This window comes from Natrix helvetica, assembly GCF_964273705.1.
Source record: "Natrix helvetica genome assembly, chromosome: 2".
In the NCBI taxonomy this organism is placed as follows: Eukaryota; Metazoa; Chordata; class Lepidosauria; order Squamata; family Natricidae; genus Natrix; species Natrix helvetica.
The window spans coordinates 210,876,033-210,890,832 of record NC_138552.1 but is presented as its reverse complement, the minus strand read 5'-3'; the positions used below and the strand labels follow the sequence as shown (position 1 = coordinate 210,890,832).

The 14,800-nt window shown below is 41.2% G+C and overlaps 1 protein-coding gene across 11 annotated transcripts in view; it reads right to left on the bottom strand.

The window, feature by feature from the left end:
* Positions 1 to 257: 257 nt before the first annotated feature.
* The window catches only part of SYTL3 (synaptotagmin like 3), a 36,928-nt gene continuing 22,385 nt past the window's right edge, over positions 258 to 14,800 (bottom strand). For all 11 annotated transcript variants that reach the window (XM_081940326.1, XM_081940318.1, XM_081940327.1 and 8 more), the window contains 6 exons: positions 13,925 to 13,991; positions 10,329 to 10,456; positions 9,403 to 9,525; positions 8,299 to 8,477; positions 3,636 to 3,738; positions 258 to 1,620 (listed from right to left, as the gene is read on the bottom strand). In XM_081940326.1, coding sequence (XP_081796452.1) covers positions 1,441 to 1,620; positions 3,636 to 3,738; positions 8,299 to 8,477; positions 9,403 to 9,525; positions 10,329 to 10,456; positions 13,925 to 13,991 — 780 coding nt within the window. In that variant the 3' untranslated portion in view covers positions 258 to 1,440. The remainder of the gene's footprint in view (positions 1,621 to 3,635; positions 3,739 to 8,298; positions 8,478 to 9,402; positions 9,526 to 10,328; positions 10,457 to 13,924; positions 13,992 to 14,800) is intronic.

Genomic DNA, 14,800 nt, shown 5'->3' with positions numbered 1-14,800 from the left:
TTCAGACTGAATTTTAAAGCAGTCACAATGGCCATCTACAAATATTTAAAATACCACCGTGTTCTGACCCCCCTTCCTCCTTTGCCCACACAGAACACGCTCCGGAACAAGGTAACAAGGTAACAAGGTTTATTGCACAAACAAACAGAAGGTTCCGTGGCAGTAAACCACTAAGACAAAACTCACAAAAACAAAACACGAAAGCAGCTATCCAGCTTGCTAGAATTCCAGACTAGAACTTTTGGCTTAAGTCCTCTTGTTGATTGCTGCAAAGGGCATATGCACAGTCAACCCTTTCTATAACCTGGAGAGGAGCCTCCTGATGAGCAGCTGAGAGCTCTTACCGCCGATAATTACGCCCACGCTCCTTGCGTCTATGGGCACGGCGATAACGAGCGTCCAGGAACTCCCTGTTCAATTCTGACTCACTGTCTTGTGACTCCTCCCCACTGCTCCAAGGCATGGCATTGGGAGCCCCCCTCCTCTGGCTCTCACCGCTGCTCCATGCCTCAGGCGCCTCCTGGTGGCCGACCAGACTCTCCGATCCCTGCTCAGCGTCGGAACCCTGTCCAGGGTCCCCCACCTCCTCTTGAGCCGACTCATAGGAACCCTCACTCTTGGAGTCTGGTGGCAGCGGCAACGGCTCCTGCTGGGCCACAACACCACCGTATATACGATAGGACTTTTTCTTTTCTTTGCTCCAGGGGCAGAATAGAAACCAATGGGTTCAAAGATATGTGAAACCGAACTTAGATTAAACATTTAAAGAATGATGAAGCAGAGTTCACTGAAAACTTCTGGTTTCTCTTTGTTCGATACATTAAGGTATATTTATTTAAATAGTTTATACAGCCACACATTTCACAATAATGACTCTGGTCAGCATACAAAGATTAAAACACAACAATAAAATATAATCCATTATATTCTGGTTAAAAGACAACCCCAAAACAGAAAGGCCTATCATCAACAGTGCTCACCTAACCACCTGATCCAAATGCCAGGGGGAATAACAGGAATCTGCTGACCTAGATAAATATTTCTTTTAAAAAAAATAGCAGGAACAAACTTGGTTAATGCTTTGGATGGGACATTTGTGGAAGAGCCAGGAAATTCTACAGTCAGATGCTAGATCAAGGAGTCAAAAAATCCTGGAAGGTTATGACAAGGTACATTTATACTGCTGGCAAACGTAACCTACTTGGATGTGTTTATGAAATTGCCAGGAGTCAAGATCAGCAATTTTACCTAGAGGGCACAGGGAAGAGATTACATGATCTCTGAGGTGCATTCTAATTGCACTCTATTTTTCTAGTAATGGAAACACTTAACAACTACATCATTGAAAAAAATGAATTGCTTATGGCACATTCATTCTTAAAAATCCGAAGAAACAGGAAACACGTATAAATACAGTAAAAATAAATAAATCGAATGCAGTCATGTCCCTTTGGCTTTCAACTGGTACCAGCTGAATGACTGAGTAGAGTAGTTTTCAAAATCCCAGAATTCAAAATCTACCACCACTTCTCCGAGGAATACAGGATGTCTGAAAATTCCAGTGTGCCAGACGGATATCTGAAGCTTTCGGGATTGCAGTTGGAAATATTCAATATTGTACTATAAAGATAAATGGTGTTACGGATTGGTGTGAGATTAGCAAATGCAATTTATACAGGTGTTGCGTTGTCATATAGCACTTTCACAGACTCCTGCAATAAGTGACCGCTATCTAAATTAGGGTTAAGAATGTTATGCCACAATTGATTGGGAGGTGGTCTAATAATCATTTAATCCTCAATCAAGTTACATCTAATGTTCTTCTTTCTTGAAGAATGAGGCTGCCCAATCCCAATCAAAGCTGATCCAAAAACAAAATGCTTTTTATCGAACCCCATGGGAGTTTTGCTTGTCTGCAGTTGGATCCCCTTTTCAATCTATGTTAAATTTAGGTTGTTTAAATTAAACAGCTCCTTTACGTTTCATAAATTATATATCAATAAGAGAAGATAAACCATTTACCCAAATTGTAATATAATTCTGAAACCATTTCAAATGTTGCATATTCTATCATTTAGTAAACCAGCTTCTCTTTTAGATAGTGTAGACCAGGGGCTTCAAACTCACGGCCTGTGAGCCAGAAGCATCACATGCTAGCCACGCCCACCCTGTTTTAGCAAAAGGGGGAAAGTCACAATATGTCACGTTACGACAACGTGACGCCATGCCAGGGGCGGGTTCCTGCCAGTTCTAACCTCTTCTATAGAAGAGGTTCCACAAATCTACAATGCCATTTAGAACCTGTTCCAGCTCCCTCCCCCCGCCCGTCCGCACATCATCAAGATGAAGAGCGAGAGGAGGAATTCTGGGAGTTGAAGTCCACAAGTCTTAAAGCTGTCAAGTTTCAACAGCCCTGGTTTTTTTTTCTAAAGGGTTAGGGGTGCAAGGGTCTTGTAACTTGACAGCTTTAAGACTTGCGCGCTTCAATGCCAGAGTTCCTGAGCCAACATGACTGGAGGAGGATTTCTGGGAGTTGAAGTCCACAAGTCTTAAAGCTGTCAAGTTTAAACACCCCTGGGTTTTTTTTCTAAAGGGTTAGGGGTGCAAGGGTCTTGTAACGTGACAGCTTTAAGACTTGCGCGCTTCAATGCCAGAGTTCCTGAGCCAACATTTAAGCAAGGGTGTTGTTAAGTGAGTTTCACCACATTTTACAAGTTGGCCACACCCACCCAGTCCCATGGCTGGCAAGCCACTCCCACCCAGTCACATGGCCAGCAAGCCACTCCCACAAAGCAGGCTACACTTACAGAAGAGGTTCTAAAAAAGTTTGAAACCCACCACTGCGCCATGAGTTTGATATCCCTGGTTTAAATGCTGGAGTGTCACAATATTTCTTCTTCAGCTCCAAAATGCTTAGATACTTTTACTTGTAAGTGTGACTCAGTAAAATATTTCCTACAAGTGTTACTCAATGGGTACAAAGAGAGTATGGTGGCATCTTTTAAACTAACAAACATTTCTCCCTAAAAAGGGTAAAGGCCCATTTGTATTTAAGAATCAATATCCAAGATTCAGGAATCCTATTAAATGCCACAAGTCATGTTCCTAAGTACAGTAATAGGCCATTGGTGTATATGCTTAGATATTTCTTCCTTAAGAATTTTTCCAGGCCAGGCAGTTTTCTCTACTATCAAGCCACAAAAATGAATAAGATCAGCACACTGGTGACCATTCCCACTCTTCGCATTCAGAGTACTAATCTCTGAACATCAACTACCATCATATTATGTAAAAAGCTGCAAAAATCCTGGACAATAGCAAACACATCTCTCAAAAGGCATACCTAGGCTTCAAAAATCCAAACACTCCTTTAGATTGGAGCCCAGAATTTTCCCTTTACTGTCATCTTTTGTTTCTTAGGATTTCACTGCAGATCTAATAATCCTAATACAGTAATACCTATTTTTTAATCTACATAGTAATTTTATAGAACTGTTTTGAATTATCCCTTTTATTCTGATAGGAGCTGTTTTTATAAACTCATAGGAAGAACTTTCGCTCATTTTTTAAAAAAAACCTGTATGTTGTGCTCTTCCTTGACTCTTCACAGTATGACCAAGAATTGCTGAGAATACCTTTAATATTTCTTGGAATGTTGGATTCAGTGTGTTCTTTTTGACAGAAGTCTTCCGTTTATTCTGAGGAGATTTACCAGGCAGCAAGTAAGTCTTGATGTATCTTTCAATCAAAGATAGAGATAACAATTAACACTTGTGAACAGAAGGGAGGAAGGAAATAAAGGCATGAGGAGGGTGTGGTTAATTAATGCCTCTGAAGATGAATTGCATGAAGTTACTCTCTTAGTTTCAAAAATGCAGTGTTGACTTTTTTGTACTTGAAGAGTAAGGAAGGACTTCACAGGCTGGTACAATACAATAGCAGAGTTGGAAGGGACCTTGGAGGTCTTCTAGTCCAACCCCCTGCCTAGGCAGGAAACCCTATACAATTTCAGACAAATGGTTGTCCAACATCTTCTTAAAGACTTCCCGTGTTGGGGCTTTCACAACTTCTGGAGGCAAGCTGTTCCACTGATTAATTGTTCTCACTGTCAGAAAATTTCTTCTCTCCTTGATTAGTTTCCACCCATTGCTTCTTGTTCTACCCTCAGGTGCCTTGGAGAATAGTTTGACTCCCTCTTCTTTGTGACAACCCCTGAGATATTGGACACTGCTATCATGTCTCCCCTAGTCCTTCTTTTCATTAAACTAGACATACCCAGTTCATGCAACCGTTCTTCGTATGTTTTAGTCTCCAGTCCACTAATCATCTTTGTTGCTCTTCTCTGCACTCTTTCTAGAGTCTCCACATCTTTTCTACATCGTGGCGACCAAAACTGAATGCAGTATTCCAAGTGTGGCCTTACCAAGGCATTATAAAGTGGTATTAACACTTCATATGATCTTGATTCTATCCCTCTGTTTATATAGCCTAGAACTGTGTTGGCATTTTTGCCAGCTGCTGCACACTGCTGGCTCATATTTAAATGGTTGTCCACTAGGACTCCAAGATCCCTCTCACAGTTACTACCTATACTGTACCTGTGCATTTCGTTTTTCTGGCCTAAATGTAGAACCTTACTCTTTTCACCATTGAATTTCATTTTATTAGATAGTGCCCAATGTTCAAGTTTGTCAAGATCCTTCTGTATCTTAAGCCTATCTTCTGGAGTGTTGGCTATTCCTGTCAGCTTGGTGTCATCTGCAAATTTGATGAATTCCCCACTTATTCCCTCATCCGAATCATTGATGAAGATGTTGAAGAGTACTGGGCCTAAAACAGAGCCTTGGGGTACCCCACTGCATACTTCCCTCCATGTAGAGGACTACATTGAGGACTACACGTTGAATGCGGTTGTAAAGTGTGGATGTTGTCCAAGTTTTTTAAAAGAATAGCTCAAGTCCCAGTCACTACTATATCAAGTATATTTTAAGAACATTTTATTCTCTGGCCCATCCCCATTCATACTTACACATACTTTGATATTTTAGGATTCAAGTCTTTATGTTGTATGAGATTCTTTTTCTTAAATTAATACAAATTAAATTCAGTATATTTGTGAACTGAAATTGCATGTCTAGTATATGTTGATCACTGGGATGGAATTCTTTGTTATTATATCCACTTTTTAAGAGTGTATTAAGTTCAACAATGAAAACAGATTGTAAGGCTAAGCTTGGTACAGTTTTTCTTAAAATATTAAAAACATTACAATGAAAGTCAACTCAACTCAGAGACAAATTTTTTTGGGGGGGAATTAATAAGATAAGCATATGTATGAAATCGGTTTTGTACATATATAGGCCTTGAGATTCAGATAGGAAAAATACAGTGATTCTTATCTCCATGTATTTGGCTCCTGCTTTCTAATTTTATTTTGTGTTGTAAGAAGCATTTCCTTTTTGTTTCTTTTCTTTTTTTGTAATGAGGCTGTTTTCTTATTCATTTTTAAATTCTGTTTTGGTCTCTCTTAATTTAGTCCTGATGACTCATAATTAATTAGTCAGTCTAGAATCTGTGTTAGTCAATCTAATCAATCCATCAATTCTGAGAAACAAACTTAGCAATTACATCATGGATTTGAAGAGTATTAAATCAACAAAACAGACACCATAGTTATCTTCAGGGTTTAGACAGCACAAATTTTTTTTAGACATCATGAAACTGCCCTACAGCTATATGGGCTTGAACTTGTAGCTAGATTTTATATGACGTGATAGGCTGGATGCGCTCAGGCTCCTTCCCTTAATATTGTCATCTAGCAACATTTGACCCAGGAAGCACACTTTCTCCATCATTGCCCCCGGCCTGTAGAACATTCATTCCCCAGAAATCTGGCTGGCCTCCATTCTTTTAGCCTTCTTGGGAGGCCTTGAAGAGCTGGGTCTTCCTGCAAACATTGGGGAACTATGAGTTTGGAGCCCAGCAAGGCAGAATGCTGATGGTGAAAGAGTGGTGCCTGGAATGTTTCTTGTGGTTTGTTTGTTTCTTGTAATGTTTTAGTGTTTTGTGAGCTGCCCAGAGTTGCGACTTAAAATATGGGGACCTATATATCTCTTTTTAATATATATGTAGTATGTTATATTTTATTATACTTTTGCTACTAGGTTTGTGTATATGTGCTTCCAAATAGCGTTGACTCCTTTGGTGACTGCCTGGACAAGTCCCTGCAGTTTTCTTGGCAAAATTTCAGAAGCAGTTTGTCTTTGCCTGCTTCCTGAGGCTGAGAGAGATTGACTAGCCCAAAGTCACCCAACTGGCTTTGTGCCTAAAGGCAGAACTATGGTCATGGCCCTGGTCTCCTGGTTTCTAGCTTTACGGTTAAACCACTACTCCAAACTAGCTCTTGCTGCTTTGAATGACTCCTGATTCACCCCTTATGAATGAAAAATTGACCCTCTCATCTTACCCAGCACTCACATTTGCTGTAGCTCACAATCCATGAGCTGAAAATAAGGCAGCATGATGGAGAATTAGTCTACTCAATGGTATAACAAAGGTGGGAGGGAAACAAGCTTATCAGTGGGTTCTTTCTAAAGCAAGGAAAACAAAGCACCTGTCAGTTGCAAAGGGTATCAAAGAAATGACACATTTAGCCATTTTTTCAACATTACTAATGCAGCTGTCAAGTGGTTGGGATATCCAGAGATTCAAGCAGTTCAAATGAATTGAAAGATTAGTCTCTACAAGAATTTGGCCAACTAACAGTTAAGGGAAGTGCGTGGGAGATAAGAGAGGCATTCAAGTTGGGCTGAACTTAAAACTCTTGCAGGCGCACAGGGATTTGTGATTTATGACACATTTGACCCCTCCCTCAGGCTCAATCTGGTCATCTCCTACATCTGCTTCCTTATGGACTGTGCTTCATTGTCATGTTAAAGGGCATTTCTTTTATCCTTTGAAGAAATATTTGCCAGCATAATCAGTATTGTTCCAGGAATTAAACCAAGCTTTCATTTGTCTTAGCAATAAATGTCCTGGGTGGTCCAGTCCTTAAAGCTTTATTGCAGAATTATGTAACGGCAGAGATTTTCCTGGGGGGAGTTTCACACATTCAAAATTATCACACTCCTAAAAGTGTGGGCAGGCCAGTTTGGAGGAGTGTGGCTGGTGCTTGGAGGAGAGGTGTCAGCTACCTCTCCAGTTGGGTATATGAGTGATGGGTCTCCAGTACAGAGAGACTTGGAGTATTTCTAGGTGTGGGTCAATTGGGTTTCTGGAAAGACTAAGGGAAAAGAGGGGGGGAAGAGGGGGGCTGTTGCTTTGTGAAAAATCATCACATCTGCTATTTGTAGATCAGAAGGTCTGGAAATGCTTTTAACAAGAAGCCCAGGTCCTATATTAGTTTTAAAACTTGATTTAAATGAGAATAAAAGCCAAGTGGAGAAGAAAGCAAAGCAAACCTATTACTAATCTTATTCGTGATTTTGCTTTTTAGGTTGAAAAATGCTATATCACCCTGTATCCACAGATGTATGCATAGATGTTTGTTTCTAATGGTGACGATATCAAAATAATAAAATGAGCATTGTGGCATCACATACAAGCTCATAGGAGACAACGTTTGCATCATGATACACATTTCATCACATGTTCTCTCCTCCCCCCCTCCTTGGGGATGCATCTTCACAAATAATATTGTTTTACAGATCCCCAAGAAAGTGAGGGAGAAAAGAAAATCTTATTCGCAATTGGCGAATAAACTATACCAGAAGGGGGTGTGGTTTCGATGGTTACTGCCTGAAGGTATGCTAATATTCTGAGAGGAGACAAGAGTTAGAATTAATACACCCATAGAGGCGCAGGCCTTTATGGAAAAAAATAAACTACTCCTAGAAAAACCAGAAGACACTTCAGTAGATGTACAAGACACAGGAGGGGCCGGAGCACTGCCAGCTGGGGGAGAGGGGGCGACATCAAGAAAGCTCAGATCACACAAATAAGTAAGAAAATCCACGTGATATAAACTGACCGAAATTACCAATTGAATTTACCACATTGACTATATGCTATTATGTAATATTTGAATTTTATGCAAATGTATACTATGAGTTTGAAGGGGGGGTGCACCTACCGCATTTCGCAGCTGCCAAAATTTGTAACCTTTCCCTTACCTTTTCCCTATGTAAAACATCAAAAAACCAATAAAAAACTTTGTTTAAAAAAAAAACAAATAATATTGTTTTAAAATGAAAATACATCTTAGATTCTTTTTAAAAAAGTAAATCGAAAGAAACTTACGGATTGCATTTCTTTTTTTCTTCCTTTCCGTAGGCCAAATTCTTGCAGGCACTGATGCATACTTCCAAAATGCCAAATTTGAAATTGTATCGAATGGCAAATTCTATTTCACCACAGACATCAGCTTTTGCAAAGTCAACAGCTCCACTACAAACACTGGTAATGCTGTATAAACTACCCTGTATGAGACAGTGAATTAAGACAATCACAAGGGTCTGAAGTACATAACCATGTGTCTGCTTCCTAGGTTTCATTTAGGATTCTAAAGTCTACACTGACTACTAGATGGCTAACAAAGGGTTAGAACAAGGTTTCTCAATCTTGGCAACTTCAAGATGTGTAGATGTCAATGTGTAGAATTTCCCAGTCACCCTACCCGCTGGTGAATTCTTGGAATTGATGTTCATATATCTTATGATGGCTGGGAAATTCTGGGGGTTGAAGACCACACATCTTAAAGTAACCAGGTTGTCATGGAATGTACACTGCAGGAGCAGTAGGGGGAGGCTTTTGGCAACACAGAACTTTCCCAGGAAGAGGCCCAGATCAAGAGACTGTGGTCCTGAGATGGAGGATGGAAGAGGTTAGGGCAGTGATGGCTAATCTTTTTCTCCTCACGTGCCGAAATCACCTGCACATGCATGCCTACATCCACAATGCAATGTGCTTGCCTCCCTGGGCATGTGCATGTGACCCCCCTTCAGTAAAGAGATGCAAAAAATCCCCTTCTAACTCAGAAAGAAAACTCTGAGTTAGAAGAGGATTTTTTGCATCTCTTTACTGTCATTTATTACTTGTCCAATCCAAATCAGAATAAAGCTTAATATCTGAAGAAGAAAGTTAAGATTTCCCACACAACTCATCTGAAGTGGTACTCTGTTTTGCTATCCAAAATAAAAAAGGCCCATTGTAAAGAGATAAAGAAATATTTAAGTTTTTATCATTATTTCTGTCTCTGAAACAGATGTTTCTGAAGTTTTACATATCCTTGAGAATTATATGATTTTTTTTTTGTGAAGAAAGTTAATAAACTGCCAAGCATTAAAAACCTATACATTTTCCATGCATAGTAATAGAAACAGGAGAAACATGATCACTACTTACCCGTTTTTCATCTCCACGGATTAAGGCATCATTTATATCTATGGAGGATATGCATTCTTCACTTGATGCTTTTATGCAAGCAATTCGACTGTCATCTTGTTCCCCATTGATACTTGAAGATTTCTTTGTTTAAAAAAAAGAAGGGGCAATAATATATAAACACTACTTGTCTTTATAAAATCAACACAAGGGGGCTTCTGAAATGCTGAATGATGCAGTCAGCGATTAAATTGCAGAGGGAGCGCCTTCCCTCTGGAATGAGCTGCCCCCGGAGCTTCGCATAATCCCTGATCTCCGGTCCTTCTGACGCGCCCTAAAAAGTTGGCTTTTCCAGCAAACTGGCCTGGCCTGTTAATTTTGACGCATTTTTAAATTTATTGTCCTATAAATTGGGTTTGTTTGTTTTTGGGATATGTATTTAATTTCTTTTTAACTTTGGGGATGTGTGTTTTTTAATGTTGTACACCGCCCTGAGTCCTTTGGGAGAAGGGCGGCATATAAATCCAATAAAAACAAAACAAACAAACAATGATTCAATAATGCGAACCCATTGGTAATTATAACAATGCACAGGAAAATGAACAGTTTAAAAAGGAGGCCAGCTACTTCCATTCACTTGCATTGGATTGCAAGTGAATCAATGGAGAGTCTGAAGTTAATGGAGATATTGTAGATCTGGAAGCTCCATTTGAATGTTTCCCCTTCCCATCTGTAACTGGGGAGGAGAATAAATAAACCTTGGTTTCCAAAGTACACACTAATGTGATTACAGCTATTATATACTGCAAACCTCCATGCTTTGCATAATTTATTCAGTTCACAGAACTTGTTGTGTTTTCTCATCAAGTCTGATCATGTTTCAAGTACAGAATACCCAACATTCCATTAATATATTGCATAGTTAATATCATTCCACAATACTGTACCCTAATTGAAAAATCAATAGCTGTATCAGATAGGCTTCTCCTATCCTTCACTGGATCTTTGTCTGGCCCATAATTTGCTGGGAGGAGGTATTTCTCATTGGCCACATCATTCTGTGATTTTGAGATTTCTAGAGGGGGAAAAAGTCAATTCAGTATGTTCATAGTTGTAAGTCTAAAATTTATAATTGTTATAATACTTGCAAGGCTGAGATGGCAGCATTTGAAGTATATTCTTGTTTGCATTTTATGAAACTAAAACAGCCCTATTAAAATATATCAAATATATAATACTAGAGCATAGATTATTAGAGAGCCATTTTGGTGTAGTGGTTAAGGCATCAGGGTAGAAGCTGGAGACTGGGAATTCTAGTCCCACTTTAGCCACAAAGCTAGCTGGGTGACCTTGGATCGGTCATCTTTCCAATTGATCTTGGATCAAGAGATAAAGCTCTTATAACAGAAAAAGGATATATTTTAACACACTTTTTTTGGTCCATGGAAAAGTCTCTCATGGAATCTCAGTTCTTTTAGGAGCTTAGTGCTTCATAGAAAACATATTGAAAAACTCTGTTTTAGAGGTATCCCAGGGTTAATGGGATTATACTTTAATTTGGAAAGCAGGCATACAACACAGAGTCTACAATATCCATATAATAATATTTAAAAACCCACATCCAATCAGCTCCAGGTAGGAAGCACAGCCTATAAGTAGGTCTAAATTAGAGTAACAGTTTCAGTAGGTATCTATCCCAACAGTACAGGATCAATTTGCATTCAATTATGTCCTCTCTTGAAACATACGTCTACTGTTATCACAATATCTATAGCACAGTTTCAAGGGAGTAGTATGAATTCAAAGGAGTGACTTGTAGTCAGTTTATTGGAAATTTCTCTCAGGCAGTTGCGTATACTGTAGAACTGCAGTTTACATTGGCACAGAATGGAGAATGAGTTACAAATGGAGACGCTAGGAGCAAAAATATAAAAACACTTTATGACTTGCTCTTTATTTTCTCTTGTGTGGCTCCACAATTGACTTAACAATAAACTTGATGCAGTGGCGTAGCGTGGGGGGTGCAGGGGGGGCCGGCCGCACCGGGCGCAACATCTGGGGGGGGCACACGCTCGCACTCGCAGCTCTCTGCCCCTGCCTGGCTCACTCACTCTCTCACTGCAGTGCTGGCTGTGCGAATCCAAGCCGAGCCGCCGGGTCGCCGCCCACTGTGGAGGGGGGGGTGCCAGCAGTGGCGTAGCGTGGGGGGTGCATTTTACTTTAATCACATCAGTATTTTCATAACAAACAATACATGTGCTTAGGGGGTAAGGGTTTCTTTAACTAATCTAGTGGAAGAGACTCGAGTGCTAAAATCCACGGGTTAGGGGGCGCAAATTACTTGCCTTGCCCCGGGTGCTGACAACCCACGCTACGCCACTGACTTGATGATAAGTAAGGGGGCGGAACCTTGTTCCAATTATTTCTCAAATAACCACAGGTGCAAATTATATGTGAATTTTTATTGCATAAGATGTCTCAAGGGTAACATCCCCGTGGAGGTAACATTGGCCCCCACTTTGACACTATTTTGCAAGGCCTGGGTTTTGCCAACGGGTTTGGGGATCCCAGAGTGGAATGGAGCCCATCAAATGATTTATTTGATTGCTGTTGCCAGGATGTGAAGATAGGGTTATTGGTTTTTGTTGTTGTTTTTATTGGGTTTGTATTGTGGTAAGCCACCCAGAGTCATTGAGAGTGAGTTGGGTAGACATATAAATTTTCAATCAATCAATGTTGCAACAGTGGAAAACCTAAGAATATATTGAACACTTTGATTAATATTGTCATAAAGGGCAGAAATTAGAAGTGACTGTAACTTGTATTAGCTTGGTAAGAGTATGCAGAGCACTTTCAAATGATGTAAGAATAATTCTTCATGATAGGTAGGTCATCTCATATTCTGCATGCATATTTTTGGGGCAGGATAAATAATACAGTCCCACAAGCTATAACTACAATCAGAAGTGGCATAACTAAGAAATCTTACTAACCTCACTAGAAGTTATTATTACATGTTGTTAATGAATGATGAAACACTTTAATCCAGTGTTTAAATCCAGTGTGAAGGACCCCTTAGATGCTTCAAAAGGGAATTGTCAGATAAGAAGTTCTTATTTGCTTGAGGAATGGCATTGGGGGATGAGAGGCAGGAAAGGTAACGTTCCTTGTAAATTACAATACTTGAAATTCCAATCCAGATTCTAAGATTCAGTCAGATACACTATGATACTGATTGGGAATCTCTTTCTTTAACTCCCCAAAGCCAAAAGATAGAAAGTAAAATACAGTACTACCGTGTTTCCCCGAAAATAAGACATGGTCTTATTTTCTTTTGACCCACAAAATATGGCTTGGGCCTTATTATCAGGGAGGGCTTATTGTTTTGGGGTTGCCGAGCGGCTGCTCCCTTGTGAGTGTGCTTCCGAAGAGCCGGGCTCAGCCTCAGGAGCGAAGCAGCCATGAGGCAAACCCCCTCTCCACCCGGGCAGAGTGCCATTCACTGACCTAGGGGGTATATCTAAGGCGCCAAGCCACGTGGCACTCTGCCCACCCCCCAGCTCCCGTGGCTTGGGACATTTGGGATACCCCCTAGGTCAGTGCATGGAACTCTGCCTGGCTGGAGAGGGTTGTTGAACGAGCGCCTGTTCTGCCCCCAGCTCACATGCCACCCAGTCTCACGATGCCCTGGCCCAGCTCTCTCTGCAGGGCCAGGGCACCGCCACCACTGCCACCGCCACGCTCCGAGCATAACTTCTCCGCCTTGCAAACTTCGGAACTCGGCTTCCGATTCTTCCAGCAGCAGCCACTCTAGGAGTGTGCTCTATGGTTGTGGGCCGGCTGCCATAGCGCCCACAACCATAAAGCGCACTCCTAGAGTGGCAGGGCATGGTGAGGCTGGGAGGCATTCAAGCTGGGGGCGAAACTGGCGCTAGCGCAACAAGCCTTTCCAGGCGGGCAGAGCTCCATGCACTGACCTAGGGGGTATCCCGAATGTGCCGTGGGAGCTGGGGGGTGGGCAGAGTGCCATATGGCTTGGCGCCTTAGGTATACCACCTAGGTCAGTGAATGGTGCTCTACCCAGCTGGAGAGGGGGTTTTCCGGGCAGCTGCTCATGAGCGTGGTCATCTCATGGCTGCTTCGCCCCTGAGGCTGTGCCCGGCTCTTCGGGAGCCCGCTCGCAAGGGAGCAGGTGCCCGGCAACTCCCTCCTCTGGCCAGGCAGAACACCACTCCCCAACCTAGCGGTATCCCAAAGGCACCAAGCAACGTGAGCACCTTCCCCCCTGCCTCCTGGCTCCCGCGGCTTGGCACCTTTGGGATACCGCTAGGTCGGTGAGCGGTGATCTGCCTGTCTGGAGGGGGGCTTGTCCAGGGGGCTTATTTTCAGGGGGGCTTATATTTTTGCCCACACAAAAAATGTGGCAAGGCCTTAGTTTCAGCACAGGTAGTATTTTCAGGGAAACAGTATTCTTTTAGCTACCAGATGACTAGACCTATCCTTTTACTACAACATCTTGTTTCAGAATAGTAAAGACCCTTACTTTTGATGTGTGTGGTAAGAGACAGAAAAAGGTTTTCCATAGACTTGTGGAAACCTGGATTTAATTCCTGAAAGATAAAGAGACATGAATAAATAAATAGAATGGGGCTACCTTCTCAAAGTTTCCTGAATTATAAAATTTTCAAGGAAGCGCAGGTGCAAACTTGCAAACAGAGCTATAATTCCTTTGTTCAAGCATTTAAGAGATTATATATGCTTGCATTGTTATTATTATATTTTTATCCCACCTTTTAAATATTTTGCCAACTCAAGGTGGCAAATTTACTTAATACTACTTCCTCCTCCTATTTTTCATGCAATAATCCCATGTGGTAAATTGGTTTGAAAGAAAGCAACTGGCCCAAAGTCACCCAGCCAGCGTTCATGCCAAAAATCAAATGCTGTCCAGTCCTTTGGTATATAAAAGATCACAGTGTTTACCACAGTAATTTTATAAATCAGTCAACATCCCAGTCTGGATTGCAAAAAATAATAATAATAGCCACTGTTGGGAGTTTACTCCTAGTGTTGGGTAGGCAATATATATCTATATACAATAACAAATGGTCGTTGTTGCTTTAAATGGGTGAATGTACATACCAACTGTAATTAACTTTACAATAAGAGGGAGTCAGGAGAGCTCCCTCTCCCTCTCTGCTTGTCATATGCTTGATAACTACTTGTTCGCTTGATGACTGGAACATGAACTGCGACTGTAAGCAATTGTTTGTTCTTTGAATTGTATTTGGATATATATCTGCCAGGGACGTGCAGTCAGGGGAGGCAGGGGAGGCAGAGCCTCACCGATCTCATCATGAAAATAAAAAAAGGGAAAAGGCACTGAGGAGCCTTCTGCACACGTGGTCCAGGAATGGGA